The sequence below is a fragment of the Canis aureus genome, chromosome 31 (genome assembly GCF_053574225.1).
Source record: "Canis aureus isolate CA01 chromosome 31, VMU_Caureus_v.1.0, whole genome shotgun sequence".
In the NCBI taxonomy this organism is placed as follows: Eukaryota; Metazoa; Chordata; class Mammalia; order Carnivora; family Canidae; genus Canis; species Canis aureus.
The window spans coordinates 7,566,451-7,586,444 of NC_135641.1; the positions used below are offsets into that span (position 1 = coordinate 7,566,451).

Below are 19,994 nucleotides of genomic sequence, written 5' to 3' on the forward strand. Positions count from 1 at the left end.
TCTTTACAAAATATATGCCATCATAGGCCCAATGGTTGCCAGCTTATAATACTTTCTGTGGTACTTGCTATTAAGTTTTAGTTTTATACATCATTTCCATGGCAAACTGTATTTTTTCCCAAGGTAACAGGCCCTAAATATTTTACTTCTTTTTAAAGCTCACCTCCAAACTCATGGCTTGGAGCCTAGCTGGTGTGTATTCACTTTATTTCATTGAAGAATGAAATAAAATAGAAGATTAATTTACCCAGGATACAACAAAGCAGGTAGTAAACTAACCCTGTTTCTTTTACTTTTTTTTTTTTTTTCAAGATTATTTATTTTCGAGAGCATGCACAAGTGAGCTGGGGGAGGGACAGAGGGAGAGAAAGAATTTTGAAGCAGACTTTGTGCTGAAAGCAGAGAGCCCAATGCAGGGTTCTCTCCCAGGACCCCCAAATCATGGCCTGAACCCAAATCAAGAGCTGACCACTTAGCCGAGGGCACCATCCAGGCACCCCACCCTGTTTCTTTCTCTTCAAAACAAAATGCAGAAATATGTTACCCCTTTTAAATTTAAGAGTTAATCATTAGATTAGTTTCCTTTACTACTGTTGACTGACAAGAAGATTGCTGTGCTCTATATATTGTTAGGGTTTAACCTTTAACAAGCTAGCCTAAACTTTAGTGGCTCTAACATTAAATACCATCTTACCTACTACAGGTCAAGAATGGAGGCAGGGTTCATCTGGGTGGTTCTTCTGCTGCATGCAGCATTAACAGAGGTTATCTCCTGTACTATCTCGGCTCAGAAGGAAGGTTCAAGAAGTCTTTACTTCATGGCTAGCTCTGACTTCCACACAGCAGGGTTGTCACCAAGCAGTGAAACTTCTTATATAGAGGCAGACCTCCAAAAGGGAGCATTCTATCTGTGGGGATGTAGATGTCTTAAGACCCAGGCTAAAGAAGTTTGAAAGTTACAAAGAATCATTTTAATGATTTTGCTGCATTTTTTATGCTCTATGCAGATCATGGACAGTCCAGAATCAAGGGAAGGGATGTAAAGAGATCTCCCTTCTCAGTGGATGAAGTGCCTGAATTTGTGGCTGTGATCCCTCACATGCATTCCTGACATGTATATTTAGTTTAACTTGCTAGATTTGTTGAAGGATGATTAGCTGTTACATTGGCTCTGGAGGGTATTAGTCTTAGAGCTAGGGGCTCGCCCTCTCTGTAGACTTACAGTACTTTTTAGCCGAAGTCTCCTCTGAGAGCTCTTTGTCAGTTTTTACCTCAGCCTGCAGAGCGCAAGCTTGGGAGGCGTGAGCAATGCAATGTGTTCCACCAAAAGAGGGCTCAGGAAAAAAAGAAGAAATTTCATAAAAATCCTCTCCGAAATGACATAAGCTCAGTAAAGAAGAGCTAATACTCTTTTGTGTAATATAAAGTTGTTTCTACTCACCAATTCTCAATAGGTGGTGTATGTTTATTATCATTTTTTTCAAGTAATGATGATAACTTTCAAGGAGCCAGGCACATTAAACTGCTCAACCCCAGTGAAATAGGCAGCCCAAATTTATAGCATGACAGGATAGAGTTCTTGACTGAACCTCAGAAGGGGAGAAAATAAGTTTGACCCCATGCTTATTTTATTTTTCTAATTTTTATTTAAATTCTAGATAGTTAACATACAGTGCTATTTTAGCTTCAAGAGTACAGTATAGTATTTCAACATTCCCGTACATCACTGGGTGCTCATCACAAGTGCCCTCACTAGTTCCCATCACCTGTTTTCCCCACTGCCCCCCACCTCCCCTCTGATAACCATCAGTTTGTTCTCTGTAGTTAAGAGTCTGTTTCTTGATTTGTTTCTCTCTCTTCACTCTTTCCTCTACTTGTTTGTTTTTAAAATTCCATATATGAGTGAAATCATGTGGTATTTGTCTTTCTCTGACTTATTTTGCTTAGCATAATACTCTTTAGCTCCATCCATGTCATTACAAATGGCAAGATTTCTCCCTAAAATTTACATTTTCCTATGTTATTCCTAAGGTAAAATGTTGGCATTTCTGTTCTCCATTCTCTCCTCCTTTCACTTTTTAAAAAAGATTTTATTTATTTAAATGTTTCTTTATTTGAGAGAGCACACATGCATAATCAGGGGGAGGAAGAGGGAAAGAATCCCAAGCAGCCTCCATGCTGGCTGAATACTGGACTCAATATTACAACCCCAAGATCATGACCAAAACTGAAACCAAGAGTAGAATACCTAACCCACTGAGCCACCCAGGTGCCCCTCATCATGTCCCTTTTTAAATGCTTTTGGAAAAATCTATACAAAATGCCAAGGTCTAGTTTCTGTGTGGCATTTTCTGCGAGAGGAGCTCATTAGAATAATTTATCAGGGGCTCATATGCCTTAGAAATGGGTCCAATAGGAACTGAACCAACACCACCAACTCATTTCATTTACACCATTAAGCACATTAGGTGATGAAGATTTTGTCAGTTCCCCTCTTGCCAGACAAAACCAACAAATTAAAAGTGAAGGATGTCCTCACTGCCTATGAATTTCCTGAGCTTCTCCATCGAGGCTCCCTCTGGAGTCCTGATTTGCCCTATTGCCTTAAACCAACATGTGAGCATCAGAAGTAGACCAGGGACATGCTAATGACAACTGTCACTGATGAGTTCTGATTTATCTGTGTGTAATTGTCCCCAATTAGAAACCACTGGGAACACATCATAGGACGTTTATAAGTGAAAACAGTGTTTCATTTAACAGGAAGCTTGAGTGAATGAAATATGATCATGGGCTTAATTAAGAAGAGGAAAATTAGTTGCTCAAGTCTGTAGGATGAACAGAATTGAACAATTAAAAACAGATATTATTATATAGTGATGTAAGATGTAGTGCTATTTGAAAAAGAAAGATTTTCCATAGAAATGTCCATACCACATACTCATCCCTACCCCCCCCCAGAAGCATAATTTGGCCCACTGTGGCCTTTTTTGAATCAAGATACATACTGAACTTGGGGCACCTGGGTGGCTCAATCAGTTAAGCATCTGCTGTTGGCTCAAGGCATGATCCCAGGGTCCTGGAATTGAGCCCCACATTGGGCTCCCTGCCCAGTGGGGAGTCTGCTGCTCCCTCTGCTTGTGTTCTCTCCCTCACTCACTCTGTGTCTCAAATAAATAAATAAAATATTTTAAAAAAGATATATAGTGAACTTAAGAAAAAATGATAATATATAAATTTAGGCATATAAAAATATAATTAAAGCTTTATTGTTTGTATAAAAAAGATTTATCATCGTGCACCACTAAATAATACGTGCTTTGATAATTTTATATATAGGGTAATAGCTGATTAGTGATTGTTTTTATTCCAATTGAGGTTGTACAAAACAAAACACTCAGTAGATTACTTATTCCACTGATGTTTTATGATAGAAATATAATAAAAGAGTTCTAGTCCCTTATTGTCACAGTGCGATTTTAAAGAAGAGAAAATTCAGTGAAACAAATAAAAGGACACTTAGAATATGAAGTGGAAGTCCTGGCTTGAACTAACTGTGCTGATCTTCATTTATGAACAAATGTTTTATGAATGCCAGGCAAAGATCTTTATACTGTGGAATACAGAGATGAATTCTGTTTGGCTTCTTGTCCTCCAGGAGTCCACAGTCTAGCAAAGTATTAAAAACAAGTCATTGTAGGGACACCTGGGTGGCTCAGTGGTTGAACGTCTGCCTTGGCTCAGGGCGTTATCTGAGATGCTGGGATCGAGTCCCCCATCAGGCTTCCTGCATGGAGTCTGCTTCTCCCTCTGTCTGTGTCTCTGCCTCTCTCTGTGTGTCTCTCATGTACAAATAACTAAAATCTTTTTAAAAAAGTCATTGTAGTGTGTTTTGACGAGTAATAAGGCTGTTTTGGGGTCTCAGACGACACAGAGCCTCACTCAGCCTGGACATCTGAAGCAGGTGGCTGAGGCTGGGTCCTCAGGTGGGACAAGAGGATCCTCACAAACCAAGCAGGTGCTGCAAAGGAGCCTGGTTTCATCTCCTAGGCAATGGGAAAGCGCTGAAGGCTTCCGAATTAGGAGTTCCACGCCCAGCGTCCTGCTCCAGGACGCTGATTGCAGGGCCCAGCGGATACTTGACAGGAGCCAGAAGAGACTGCAGGCAGGGAGTAGAGCAGCTAGGGGTGGAGTGAGTTGGAGGGGAGGGAGGGAAGGGTTGGAGGATACCCTGTTTGTGTCTAGGACCTTCGCGTGTATTTCCATTTCACCCCCACCATAGCCATCTGTGGTAGCTCATGTTTAGAGTCAGCTGTATAATCTGCAACCATCAGTGCACAATGAAAACGCGGAGTTGTTGTTTAAAAAGCAGGGGGTGGGGATCCCTGGGTGGCGCAGCGGTTTGGCGCCTGCCTTTGGCCCAGGGCGCGATCCTGGAGACCCGGGATCGAATCCCATGTTGGGCTCCCGGTGCATGGAGCCTGCTTCTCCCTCTGCCTGTGTCTCTGCCCCCCCCCCCCGTGCCTATCATGAATAATAAATAAATAAATAAATAAATAAATAAATAAATAAATAAATAAATAAATAAAATAAAAAGCAGGGGGTGGAATGCCATTAAAGGTGCAACAGACACTAAAGCGTTTTCCTTTCTCCCACGTGCCCTGGCTCGCTCTCCTGCCTCTCGCGCTCGCTCTCCGCATCACGTCATCTCTAATTTACTATGTAATGCCATCCTAAGTAAAGAAAAATCAAAACTTTAAACTATTGGCACAAATTTTACCATGTATCTCGATACTGTGCGATGCCAGATTTAAATGCCAATACAGGAGCGCCTGAGTTGTGCGCAGAGTCGTGGACGTGATGCGGGTCGCCCTCAGAGCCCGCACCTGCGTGGAACTTCGTCCCGGCTGCGCGGCGGGGACCCTGCACGAATCCACCCTGCTGGGCGGATCCACCTTCTGCTTGCACCCGTCCTACCGGCGTGGCCTGACTGAAGAGTGAGGGAAGGCTAAAGAAAGCAGCAGTGCGGCTGCCTGGCTTTGCGCGGACCCCCAGGCCCAGGAAAGCGTGCGGGCGGCCGCCCCTGTTCTGGGTTCCTAGGGCCTCACCGCACCTGCCTTCCGAGCAAGCCCTGGCTCCGCGGGCCAGCGCGGTCTTCGCGGGCGGCGGCGCTCCCGGCCCTCGCGGCCACAGGCCCCCCGCCCGCCCCCCGCCTGGAGGCCTGCGCCCCCCCATCCCCATCCCGCCTGGAGGCCTGCAGGCCCCCCCCCCCGCCCGGAGCTCCCCCCGCCCCCGGCACGGCTGGGCCCAGGGGGGCACGGCGAGCGCCCCGGGTGGGGCAGCCGCTCGCTGCGGACTCGGCCTCCCGCATCCCGCCCGCTGGCAGAACACAGGCTCCGGGGGCCTCTGAGCTTGGGACAGGCCGTGACGTGAGGCCCGCCCTGCGCAGGTTATCCGGGCGCCCGGAGGGGACGGCGGTTGCCCAGGGACTGACCGCGCCCGGCCGCCTCGGGCTGTGCGGACCCCGTGGTGCCGCGAACCAAACGTCAGTCAGTGACCCTCTGAGGGAACAGCTGGGCCCCTGCGCTCCAGGTGGCGGCCGCCGCGGGCTGGCGCGGGGAGAAGGATGGCCCCGCGGCCACTGCTACAAGGGCAGGTGGAAATGTAAGGCCGAGGAGCAGGGAGGCCGGGCTCTGCGGACGGAAGGCTCCTCGGAGAAGCCTTCAGGAGCAGGGGGACGATCCTGGCTAAACTGACCCAGCGGGGCTCATGCGCAAGGCCGCCCGCTGGGAAAGGTGGGAAGGGAGACCCCAGCAGAGCGGGCGTCTCCGATCAAGCATGGGGATGCGGGGCAACTGACTTAGCAGGATTCCTGCGCAAACCGGACTCCGCAAGGGACCCGATGAGAGCCTGCAACCGCAGCTGGGCAGAAGGGGCGCTCACAGGAGCCTGACTGAAGTCTGACCACGGAGAGAATCTTCGTCCTGGGGAAGCCGCACCGGCCCCTCAGGCGCAGAGCTCCTTACAGCACCAGGAAAGAACACGAAAGCTCCAACTGTAGAAACCGTAAAGGGAGTGGGTGTCGAGGCACATTCATACCGGAGAATGGATAGGTAGATGCTAAGGGTCTCAGGAACGATGTGGGGGAAGATATTCTTAAATATCTTTAAATAATATTAGGAACATTAATAGATATTCTTTAAATATCTTTAAATAATATTAGGAACATTAATAGATATTTCGATTCATGGATTTTAAAATTGTTTTATACGTTTGGCAGGTGGCACAGTTGTTTAGTGAGATCTCACATTCAAAATGCTCAGTCTTTCTTAAAAAGGAGACTCAGGACAATTAAAGGCGCACCTTGTGTCGGTAAGACAGGGAGATGATGGGGATGCTGGTCCAGCTTTTCAGTTCCAGAAAGAAGGCAACTTTTAATGTATGATTTTTCCCTTACCACAACAAATAGGGAAAGCAACACACAGATGTAACCAAGGAAACCAATTTTCAGGAGTCGGGATGGTGGGTAGGGGGTTGTGGAAGCAGACTGGCACTGGGGTAGCTCCCCTGCGAATTAGCAGGAGGAGCAGGAGCCTGCCTGCCAGGTGCAAGCCTAACTTTAATGAATATGCTTCCAGAGAGCCAATGAGTTGTATCATGTGAGGTCTCTTGGACTCACGTAGAATGCATTAAGACTTGTATTTTGCTTCAGGACTGTAAGCCAAAGTACCATTTTTAATTTTCCCCAAAAGCATATGGCAATGGAAGTGAATACAGGGGCCTGATGAGCAGGGAGCTTAGATACAATGGATGAATTTTCATTCAGAAGCAGCCCAACTCCTTGCATCTGATTGGCAGTGGGCAGTATGATTGCTGTATTATGCTCCAGGGATAATGCCTTCATTCACAGAACAAAGCCCAGGGCAGAGTCACTAGAGTTCTGCCTACTGGGAATGAAGAACAAAAAGGGTAATCAGAAGTTCGCAGTGGTTTCTTCCCCTCCCCCCACCCCTGTTTCTTCCTTCTCTCTTTTGTTCCATCCTTCCATTTCCTTTACTCCACTCTTCCCAAGGTCCTTTTAATTCTAGTTTAATTATTATATGGGAATAAATGAATAGCATATTGCATGTAGAGAAAACAGGGAAAAGTGTACCAAACAGTACCCCACTATTTTTTAACCTTTTTATTTTGAAATGATTATAGATTCATGGGAAGTCACAAAATAAAATACAGAGACATATCTTACAATTCTCCCAGTTTCCATCAATGCAGCATCTCTGCTGTACCTGTGTACGACAATAGCACGACTGGGAAATTGCCATTGGTACACTCCCGGATCTCCCCAGTTTTACATGCACTCCTGTGTGTGTGTGTGTGTGTGTGTGTGTGTGTGTGTGTGTGTTTACTTTAGTTCAGTGGAGTCTTATCACATCAGAGCTTTGTGGGACTACCACCACAAGACGCAGGATGATTCCAGCACGCTACGGCCTCCTGCTTCCCCTTGGCCATCACATCAGAAGCCCTGGCAACCCCTGACTTCTCCAGGCCTGTAATTTTGTTATCTCAAGAATGTTATCTTTTTCACTCAGCGTGATTCCCTTGAGATCCCTCCAAACTGTCGTTTTGTACATCTATCAATAGTCCATTTCTTCTCATTGCTACATCCCTACTTCCCTCTCCTTGGTATGGATATATTAGCTTGTTTCACCATTCACCTGTTGCAGAACATTTGGTTGTTTCTAGTTTGGGGCATTTATGGATAAACTATCAACATTTGTGTACCCATTAAACATTGAACTGAAGTGAATTAACTTCAGTTAATCACAATGTTTAATGTTCAATTAAACATTGAAATGAAGTGAAGTTTTAAAAACTGCTACTGCTCATAAGGAAGTAAAGGTCTATAATACCAGGAGAGTTGTTCACAAACATTATAGGATTTCTGCCCTCTAAGGACACTGAAATTGAAACTTATTTTTAAAATCATCTGCTGCTACCCAAGGACAGAAAACAGAAGATTGAGACTTCTCTTTTCTGTGAAACAGGCATGGTTATTTGCATAAATTTCCATTAAATGTCTAAGAGGTGTTAGCTTCACTTATATTAATAAAATCATATCACTTTCCGTCAAATTCAGTACTCAGGGTTTGACTTTTCTGTAATAGACAACACACCCATGGAGCAAGAACAGGTGAAAGAATACCTGAAACGAACCAGTGCATTTATTTATTTATTTATTTTAGGATTTTATTTATTTATTTGACAGAGAGAGTGAGAGCACAAGCAAGGGGAGCACAGGCAGAGGGAGAGGGAGAAGCAGGCTCCTCGCTAAGCAGGGAGCCCGATGTGGGGCTCAATCCAAGGACCCCAAGATAATGACCTGAGCTGAAGGCAGACACTTAACCGACTGAGCCACCCAGGTCCCCCAAATCTGTGCATTTTAGAAAAACAGGAGTGAGGGACACTCCCCACACGATCTCACATATGATCCCAAGAAGCTAGGAAAACATAAAGTTGAGCCGTCTTTTGTCCAGAGACATCCCCACAGCTCAGGAGCTCCCTTCACTGAGAAGACCCTAACAACAGAGATCATTCTAGGGGAAAGACTGAAACTTGGAGCATCCGAGAACCTTCATATACGTACCACCTCCGTTGGCAAACAAACCCACTGCTCTTCTCTTTTCCTGCCTACGAAATCAGTTATTAATGATCAAATTGCAAAATGCACTCAAGATCCATGAGTGAAACCTTCAGATTCATCTAAGACCGAACCAGGAGTTGCAAGGAACACCCAAGGAGATTATTAACATAACAATGTATAATGCAGTAGTATACACTTAGTACACAAACTGCATAAACTATTCGGTTTCTGGTAGTCTGGAAGGCATTTCCAAATATTACAAGATCTCAGAGTCATTTAATTAACCATATCCCTAGTCATCTGCGATTACAATTTACTACATTCCAGTTTATGGAATGATCACAGACAAAAATATTACAATAACTTTATTGTATAAAATGGCTGGCATTCAGGGATTTTGCTTCAACTACTGCAAAATTCTGATGTGCTAGTATGAGCATTTAAAAAAATGCCTAGCTCAGGCGTGAGAAATCTCACAGAAAACTACAGAGGAAGATATATAACATGAGAATTTTCTAGTTTATAATTTACAAATTGTTCCTTCTTCTGGTATTGAATTTTATACACAGTGTGTCTCTTGTAATATAACTGCAATCAACTCCAAAACTAGAAAAGCATTCGAAGAAGAGAAACTTGAGAGTATGTCTTTCCCATGGTAAGAGCTTGACTTTGTGTAGATAGCACGTTGAGGGTGTTGAGCCGAGGGCTAATTATTTGTGGTTGCTAGAAACTGGAGTATGTATTTTGAAGGAATTAAAACAAAACAGAATTCATGTTAGTCCCCTGTTGTGTGGCTCTGGCTGGCCAGCGCACAAACCTGACATTGTCCTGATACCCTGTGATAAACACTGTGACCGTGTGTATCCAGGCTACGGCATGAGAGCCGCTACCACTCTGCCAATATCAGTTGTTTGGATAATTTGTCAGTCACCAGCTCCACCAAAATTAACTTAGGAATATGAATTTTCCCTGCCTCAAATAAAAAGAAACTAATAATAGTAATTTGGGTCTGATTTATTTTCTTCCAAGGTTTTGAAAATAACTAATGGACTTTATGGTTTTTGACTATGGCAAGAACAGTAGCAGGTGTCAGCAGAGGCTTCTGCGCAGGACTGATGGGAAAACCTATGGTTCAAAAGGGAATCATGTTTCTTTGGAAATCGCAGACCCCCTCTTTTTCTTCACAATGTTAGTGTAGAAAAACATAAAAGACGGACAATTTGAATCGTGCAAAGCTTATAGCATACGGGTGTGCTGGTATTTATTGGTCCCTAGCACGGACAACTAGAATTGCATATGGCACATCTATCGAACTTTCAGTTCTGAGTTGGCTGTGCTCTCTCAGCCTTCGGTTCTGCATGTGATAATGAGGGCTTACTTTGTTTTTTAATGCCTCCTATGCTCCTGCACTGTTCTGTGGTTTTACATACATAAGTTTTCATAATATCCCTATGGGAATTTCTAGTAAATCTCTAGTTTATAAACGGGGAAACTGAGGTTTAAATAGATTAAGTGGCATGCTCCAGGTCCTATGCACCTGTATGCAGTAGTGCCTTGGGCACACCTTTTCATGCAGTTCCCACACCCCTGTGGGACTGCAAAGTTCCAAGGAGCTGGCCCTGCGTCTCTTTGATCTGTATACGCAAAGCCACTGTGAGCGCTCACCAAGAATTTGTGGTGGCCCTATTTCCGTTTCTCCAGGACTCACTGTGACCAGCATCCTAGGCAGACACCACCGTGCCTGGGTATTGTCTTAATGCCCACTATTCTTATTTCCACAAGTCTGTTCCCCATTCTAACCCTCCCACAACAGCTGTAGTGGGCTTCAAAGGATAAAATAGAGTAAGCCATAACCTATAAGCCACAAAAACCATTTTAGCAATATATAATAGAATAAGAAGCAATTCCATATTTGCTCAAGACATGCCCAGGTTTTGATCACCTGATAAATAAACCACTTGATACAAACTAATTTATTCATTCTCAAAATGTCTCCACTTAGGCCCAGACAATTTTAGTACTTTGCCCAAAGTGTCCTAGACTGAAAGGAGCTGCACTGGATTCCAGGCTCAGGGAGTCTGGCTTGTGAGTCCACACACTTGGCCACTACACACAACAACGTCTTAGTTTGGGAGCTTTGTGGCCCCCTAACTATACATTGAAGCCCCATAAACATTTTTATAATGGCTGTAAAATCATATTTCTAACCAGAATAGGTAAAGCAGAAAGAGGATGTATGCTCTAATAATTAAAGAAAGAAACGTGCCAATGCATGGAGGAGAGATTAGAACATTCCCGTGGGAATATTCTACTGCTACGTATGGAGACCACAAGGCAGTAGACTGAAGGGAAATCTGTTCTGGGGGAAGCAGAGTTACTCACCAATCCTAATGAATACGGTCTGGGTGCAGTGCTTGAAGGTAGAAAGGCGCTGCCTATAGCACAGCTCCACAGGCGAGCACTTCTCAACATTTCTACTGAATATATTTCCATTATAATTGGGACTTTCGACTAAGGTTATTTTGTCTTGCAATCAGTGCCCCTTCTTGTGATGTGGCTGCATGCAAAACTGTATGCCAAAAAGTATTTTTTGGTAGAGTACAATTTTAGGTCATACAGACATCATAAATATAAGGCCCTTTGTTCTCATGGACAAAAATCAAACATTAGTTCTGAAGCCATTTGCTGCACGCTAGTTTCTCCAGCTTGTGTTTTAGGTACTTTGCTTAATTTGAAAGCAGACTGACAAAAAACTCATTGCTGCTTACCTTTATTTCATTTTGAATCATATTGTGAGCAGTAATACACCACATGATACAGCATAGGGATCGATGCTCTGAGCATCGGAGAGCTGGAAAAGAAAATAAGAAAAGATATTTGTGCGAGTTCATGACAGACAGAGTAGCTCTAGTAATGTTTTGCTTTGTGTCTTTTCTTTTCTTTTTTTTTTTAAAGATTTATTTATTTATTTATTTATGATAGTCAGAGAATGAGACAGGCAGAGACACAGGCAGAGGGAGAAGCAGGCTCCATGCAGGGAGCCCAATGTGGGACTCGATCCTGGGTCTCCAGGATCAGGCCCTGGACCGAAGGCAGCGCTAAACCGCTGAGCCACCCGGGCTGCCCTGCTTTGTGTCTTTTCCTGACATTAAACAAACTCTGAACTTTCATATATATATGAAAGTAGCCTGCAGGTAAGATAAGAAAGAAGACTATCATGCTGGAAATGAGGAGGGTGAAAATCACTTCCCAAGGGTCTCAAAGGATGTTCTTCAGTTTAAACTAGATTTTCCCCCCAACATCATGCCTGCAGAACTTGGAAGTTATTGGCTGCTTACTTGAAATGTTTAAGCTCATATCAAAACATAGGAAAAGTGATCCTGTCACTTTTTTTCACATGGAAAATGGAGACAAAAGTAATTATAGCTCTAAATCCATTATTTCCCTCCACTATTTGGACTTAGGCATTTCAGATTTTTTTGGCATTATTTGGATTTCAACTATGAGTGATTCTAACAATGATGGGGATATTGTGTAAAACTGAGTTACAAGGATTTACCTAAGCATTTAACTAAACATATTTCTGAATGTAAGAATCATGATGTTTTCCTATTCCCAGAATCTAAATTAATATTAACATTACCCCTCACTTTTCATGAAGTGAAATATTAAGGATAAAAGAGAAATTCCCTTTTTACCCTTTCTCAGGCATTTCTCTCTGTTCTTCCTCAGAGGCTACCACTGTCATGAATTTCGGTGCATTTTTAAATCTATGTTTATATGATTTTCCTCAATGGATAGATAGATAGTTGAAAAGCTAGTCTAAACCAAAGACTAACCTTTGTGTACATACATGTATTGATACACAATATTGTTTGGTCGGTGTTTTTTAAATTCACATAATCGGGATCATGTAATGCATATGTGAAATTTGCATTTTGAGAACCGCCACTCTATATTTTGCTTTTGAGAACCACCTATGTTGATACATTATGTATTTGGCTAATTTCTTTTAACTGCTGAATGGTGTTGATTCCATTTTTACATCCTATACGTAGGCAGTCATATTTGGCCATTCCCTATTACTGATCTCTCAGGTCATTGCCATTGTTTTGCTACTGCCAACAATAGGCATGAACACTCTTGTCCAGGTGTCCTGGGCAGAGGGGTGCAGGTTTCCCTGGAAGCTCTACCTACAAGCAGAATTACTGAGTGATGAGGCAACTGCATATAAAACATTACCAAGTATTGCCTCATTGCTCACCCAAGTGACTGATGTACTCTTTCCCGGGGCAGTGTATGAGAGTTCTTATTTCCCTACTTCCTCTCCAACACGTAATACGGTCAGACTTTCTAATTGTTTCACAGCCTGTGGCATATAAAGAATTGCCTTGTGTTTAGTTTATATTCTTTCAGTTGCTAATAGGTTTGAATCTCTTTTAATATGTTCAGTGACCACACACTCTTGATTTTTTTTCTTCAGTGCATCAGCTGTATGTATATTTATTGACCTCTCTTCTGTTTGACCTTTTAATCTTTATCTTAAAATGATTTGTAGGAGTTATTTTAATGTTCTGGAAGCTAACCCTGTGTAAGTTACATGCATCGCAAATGTCTTCTCCCAGGATGTGATTTGCTTTTTCAACTTGGTTTATGGTGTTATGTTACGTTTTTGTTTTTAATCATATAGGAGTTTAATTTTGCTGTTACCGAATGTGTGAATAGAATGGTGGTTTAGAATGCGGCCTCTAGAACAGGATACCCAGGGTCATAATCCTACCTCCAGTGCTACTAGATGTGGGGCCTCCAGCAAGTTCTTGAACATTTTTTACCTCAGTTTCATTATCTGTAAATTGGGAATACAGTACCTGTCTCAAAACTGCTGTCATGAAAGTTAAATGTAAATCAGAATACTGCCTGGTATAAAGCGAGAACTATGTAAGTGTTAGCTGTTAGAATTTGTGCTTTTAATACATTGTTTTAAAAATTCTTTCTTAGCACTACTGATTTATATATATGTTTAAAGGTTAAATGTAAGGTAGCCTTCGTTGTAATATGTATTTTTTGCATAAGAATTGGGTTCGGCGACTTGTACATAGTTATATTTAAATACTGACTAGTCTAAATTACATCTCTATTTTATTAAATTTAATTCTTTACAGGTTACTTCTATTTCAAGAAACAGCATTTTGGTAGTAAAGCAAACTTTATTTTCTTTTTTTTTTTTTTATTTATTTTTTTTTTGTTTATTTTTTTTTGTTTATTTATTTTTTTTTTTTACTGTTTATTTTTTTTTTTATTTTTTATTGGTGTTCAATTTACTAACATACAGAATAACACCCAGTGCCCGTCACCCATTCACTCCCACGCAAACTTTATTTTCCAAAATTTAACATGCTTAGAAATTCCAACTGCTTCAAAAATCACTTTTATATTATACTAAATTGAACAATAAAATTGGGAGAAAGTTCACCATGAGTAATTCCTAAACGGCTGAAATAATGTCTGAGACACAGGCATAATCTGTGTTTATCGGATGAATAGTTTGTTTGCTTTTTTAAAAAGCATCCACCCAAAAGCAGTTTTTAAGAGAAGGAATCAAGTGTATAAAATACACAATTGCATAGAATCTCTTGACAGAGCGAGTAAAGCATGCACTTAATGGAAATAAAATCCAAACCAGGTTTCTCTTGGGACTTCTATTTTCTATGATAGGTCATACTTTTTAATGCATTTTAACTGTGCTGAAGAAATCAGGAAACCTTTTAAATGATTAATGCTGTTTATCTGGCCAAAAGGAAGTTTCCTCTGCTTTGAGAGGATCGTTTCATATTCACTAGGAATGGTATTCTTTCAATTGTAATACAAAATGTCTCTTATTGTTTCTGTTACATCATAAAATGGAAACACTTTTGAAAGAAATGACCAAAAGGTAAATATTATATAAAACTGGCATGTGTAGTCTTACACATAAAATCACCCATTATTATTTTTTTTTAAATCACCCATTATTGTAGATGAGCAGATAGGTCTCACAGGATGAGTAAAAGCTGTCAGACCGCCTTATTTGTGTTAGAGTGACCCCAGACATTTTCTCCCAACGCTACACTGTGGAAATGGAAGACAGAGAAACAAGAAACACCTTGCAGCCTCAAATACTGCCACGTTTCTGTGTTACTCAGTGTGCCATTTAGTCTACAGAAACAAAGCCCCTCCAGCTCCAGAGTTCTCACACAACAGTGCTTTATTTCTCACTCATGCTGTGGCTTCTCTGGGCTGGCAGAAATCTTCTTCCCACCTACTCAGGGACCCATCTCAACAGGGACTAGGAGAGAAAGAGAGTGTGAGGATCTCATGCTGCCCTTCTGTGCTTGAGGCAGGAAGTGGCACTTGTCACTTCCCCTCACAGGCTTTTACGTGGCCCTCTCTGTACACCGTGGTGTAGGGTGTGCTCCTCGATGGCTGCAAGGAGAGCAGTAGCGAGTGCAGCCTCACCTTACTCTTACCGCTTCTGGTGGGAAGTCACTGGAGTGTGGTTCCCTTCATGACTTTTTATTGTGAGCTGGGAATATGAGCTTTGGAGTGGGACAAATTAGTTTGAATCACCGTTGAGCTCCTTATGATCCATGTGGTCGAGTTATTTAACAGCAATAACTCTTGATTGGCCATCTAATCAGAAGAGCATTGTGGTTGACGGGAATTAGCAGAGCCAAGGAAGACAGTAAGTACTTAGTAAGGGGCCTTACTGGTAAAAGGAATGCAGCGCCATAGAGATAGCAGTGAATCCGAGAGGGTGTAGCAAGAGGCCATTTTTATTATATCAGAAAAATATTGTATCATTTTCCTGGGGCTGCCATAACAAATTACCACAGCTGAGTGGCTTAAGACAAAAGAAATGCATTCTCTCACAGTTTCGGAAGCTGGAAGTTCAAAATCAAGGTATCAGAAGGGCTATGTTCCCTATGAAGGAGGGGGAAGAGGCAGGGAGATCATTCTTTACTTCTTCCGGGTTCTGATGGCTCCAGGAATTCTGTGATGGCTCCAGGCATCCTTTGGCTTGTAGATGCATAACTCCAATCTCTGCTTCCACTTTCATAAAAACTTCTCTTCTGTGTCTTTCTCCATTGCTATCTCTTAGAAGGACAGTTATCATGGGATTTAGGATGATCTCATCTGAAGATCTTTAACTTCATTACATCTGCAAAACTGCTTTTTTTCCAATAAGTAGCCATGTACAGTTTCTAGACATTTAAATGTGATCTTAGCTTTTGGGGGTGGGGGACACCATTCAGCTTACTACAAATATGAAAGCATCTTTTATTCCTATGTAGAATGCCACTTAGTAACTGAACATGCATGCAATTCTTAAAGCATTGACTTTAGGATTACATTTCTGTTTTAAGTGTGAAACTTTCTAGTTATATGTTACCACTATATAGCACATACCTTTTTGATACAAGAAAAAGTTGCATTGGATTAAATTTGTAAAGTTATCATTTCATGTATTATTTCTGCCTATAGTTTTCACCATTATGAAACCATTTTCCAGTTTACTAAAATGAATTGGTTGAGGAACAAGATACCCTGTAAAAGTCACATGTTTCTTGAAAGACTATCCTTGCATTCATGTATGTCAGCCATAGCTTTTTTGAACACTGATTTATACCAGAATTCCCTTTTCCTTGTCCCTCTGTAAATGCATTCAGAAGCCATCTCTGAGATACAGAGTAAAGGTCTAAAATCTAATTGCTGTTGTGCAACTGATGAGCTATTCACAGAAGCTGCTTGAGCAGAGTAAAGGTTTTAGTGAAATAAGTATAGAAAATCATTCTCAAAATGATACCTGTCAGTAATTAGCATCTAAATTTCATACCAATTATTGAAATATAAAAAAGGGGCATGTAGAAAGTATTTGCATTGATAATGAAAGAGTTATGCATATTCAGAAATTTTAAATTTATTTATCTATTTAATAAACCATTGAAAAGTAACCTATGTTGCCTCCATAGATGAATTCTGTACAATGTCTTTGGCATATCATGTATATGAACAACCTTTTCTACCTAGGTCATCTTATAAAATGTATTTTTGAAGTGAGAATTTGGAAACTGTATATTCAATCAGTGGTAAAGTGTTATACTTTTTAAATTACTTAATTTGAGCTAATAATCAGCTGAAAGGAACTGCTCATGTGATATGTCTGGAAGAGGGTATAGATTTATTGTATCTTTTTTATAATGAGAAAGGGGGTTATATCTTTCCTAGACTACCTTGTTACAAAGTCTGTATGAAACTAGTCACCCTCATATTTTAAAATAACTAAAATTGGGTAGAACTGCATCTACATAGAAGCTACTATAAGGGATGAGTATAATAGGTTGGGCTTTGCAAAAAAAAAAAAAAGGGAGCTATTCTCTGAAAATTACTGAACAATGTCCATTTATAACATGCTAGTACCTGTGATTCAAAAGATATACATCAAATGGATTAGAGTTAAGATTGCATCAGAACAGGATCTCTTTTCTCAGGAGAAGAAAAATAAAAGAAATGCCATGGAGCCACCATTACTACTCTAATGCACCTCTGGCTCTTATAGTTTAGGGTTCTTGTTTGCTAACCAGTGCATTATACCTGTATATTCTCTTTTTTTTTACAGTTCAGCAGAAGAGCAGTTTCACTGGCAATCACAAGGTATTGTGAAACTTAACATTTTTTTCTACATTTTGTCTTTTTTGATTAATTTTCTTGTGAACTTTAGAAAAAGACTGATAAAAATGAACATGATAGCACCTCGACACTAAAATTAAATGATGTTGTGATAGATCATGATTTCTTGAGAGTTAAATTCTCTCAATTCCTTAGAAATTTTTATCTTTTTCATGGATACATGGAATTGGCTCCCCTTGGCTTTTGATACTGGGTGACCAAGGATTACAATGTGAAATCTAATGAGAACTTCATGGAGGTAATGTCTTTGGTTAGGATACTTTTCATTATTAAAGAGTAGCCTAAAGTTTTAATCATAACAATATCATGTGTTTGTTCATCACTTGAAAATATTGTATTTCAGATGGTCAAAAAGACATCGAAGATGAACTTACAACAGGTCTTGAGCTGGTGGACTCCTGTATTAGATCACTTCAGGAATCAGGAATACTTGATCCACAGGATTATTCAACAGGTGAAAGTAAGTCAAATGACGATTATGCTTGAAGGCATTAAAATATAAGAGTATGCCTTATTCTCATATAATTAACATAATGAGTCATATCTACTAGAACTTCAGCCTGTGTCTATACTTTTATCCATGTTACTCCACTCTCCTCAATTTCTTCCCACATTATCCCACCCCAACTCAACAGTAGATTACAAGCTCTCTTAAATCAGTAATTGACGTCTAGATTTCTCACCAATTACTGACATAGTGGATTCTCACCAATATTCTGATATCCTTTTGGGGATCTATCTAGACTATCACATTGAACGAACTCACCATATATTTCTTTAATCAATACAGTGTCTGCTTTAAAATTAACTGTAAATCCATTACTCATATAAACCATTGCTTGTAGAGACCTCAAACAGTACTGCAATTATGTAACAAAATAGAAAAACTCAACATAATATATGTACTAACTACTTGGTATTATGCTATAGTACTATACGGTAACCTCTTACATTTCTATATGTAGCCATCTTGCATTGCATATTAACCTCAGCAGAATATTTAAAAATGTCCTCATCTCCTCCTAATTATATATTTTTCAACCAGAGTGGTTGAGGCTTAGGAATAAAAGTGCTATGAATTGAAACGAGCTTCACTTTAATAAATCATAAAATTCTCTTGACTTCGTTTAATAAAATCCCACAAAAAGCCAAAAATTAAATCATTAAAACAGATAGCACCCTGGTAATTTCTACTTCAGAAATCATTGGAGCATTTTATTTCTTAATTTAAAAAAATAAACTGTCCTTGCATACCCATGAAGGTTTGTTATTTGAAAGGAAGATATAAGAATAAGATAGCATTCTGATCTTGAAAGCATTAAACTTATACATTAGTTCACTTTCTCTACAATTTTTATTATACCTCTACTCTTAGGATAACATCATCATGAATATCTAGATTTATTTAAACCCTTAGGCATTCCCTCAATAAAACTCCTAAAATAAGATGCAGTATTTGTAGTATCATTGTCCTCTGTATTTTATATTTAAAAATATAGAATTATTACTTCTCTTTCCAAGTCAAGAATTGTATCTCCCTTAAAGGGGTAGTTGCAGTTAGAATTATATTTAATTAATATTTGAGACATATGTATTCATTTTGTTAGAGTAAAGAAAGCAGAGATAAAATAGTGTGTCTTGGGAGGGGGGTGATAATAGATATTACATTCTTCATATAATAATAGAGAGACATATTCTCTTGAGTTTAGCAGAGGGGATAACCTTCAATACCCAGAAGGTTCAGAAAAAAAGAAGGAGGAGTGAAATAAGAGGCAAAAAAGTTAAAATACTTAGCAGATGAATCAGGTATAACAACCTAGCACTATAGGTGGGCACATTGAATTCTTTGAAAAGAATAAAAATTCAAATTTGTAATAAACAAAGATATAATAATCTTTATATCTTATAAGGGACACACCTATATTAATTATAAATGTTGAAATTAAAGGAACAAAGTAGCAACAGCAAATACAACAAACAAAGTGAGATTGAGAAGAATTTGTGAGATGAAGTGGAATTTAATGAGAAGCACTGAGCTGGGTCAAGAGGAATTATCTAAGGGAAAATGTCTTTACTTACAAAGATACAATAAACCAATACTAACACAGTGAACATGCTGCACCAGACAAAATAGTGTCTGGGTATTAAAACAGAAATTATTAAGAATGAAAGGAAAAATTGATTTTTAAAAATACTATTGTGAACATTTCAATGCACATATCTCAGAATCATACAGAATACTAGAAGAAAAAGGCACATAAAATTGAAGTAAATAATTGACAAACCAATGTAATAAGTATATCTAAGAAGTGAAATCCATTGAATGATAACATATATTTGTTATATATGTCCAGGGAATATTTAACTGAATCAGCTTTTGGTCAGTAAAGAGAATCCTAAAAATTAAAAAGTGTAGAAAAGCCACATTCTTTAGTAATAATCCAGTAAAATTTAAAGTAAATAAAATAATAAAATATAAAAAAAGATAAAATATGTTTGCATTAAAATTAAGAAACATACATTTGGATCTACTGAATCAAAATAACAATAAAACAGAAAATTACATACTATTTAAAAAGCAAATAAAGTAGCAATATTTTATAATGAAAACATAGGGGTATGGGGA

The 19,994-nt window shown here is 40.0% G+C and overlaps 1 protein-coding gene across 5 annotated transcripts in view; it reads left to right on the top strand.

Annotated features, from left to right (window-relative positions):
- Window positions 1–19,994, top strand: part of CTNND2 (catenin delta 2) — a 913,492-nt gene that overhangs the window by 474,262 nt on the left and 419,236 nt on the right. For all 5 annotated transcript variants that reach the window (XM_077879565.1, XM_077879568.1, XM_077879566.1 and 2 more), the window contains 2 exons: window positions 17,298–17,332; window positions 17,712–17,828. In XM_077879565.1, the coding sequence (XP_077735691.1) occupies window positions 17,298–17,332; window positions 17,712–17,828 (152 nt within the window). The remainder of the gene's footprint in view (window positions 1–17,297; window positions 17,333–17,711; window positions 17,829–19,994) is intronic.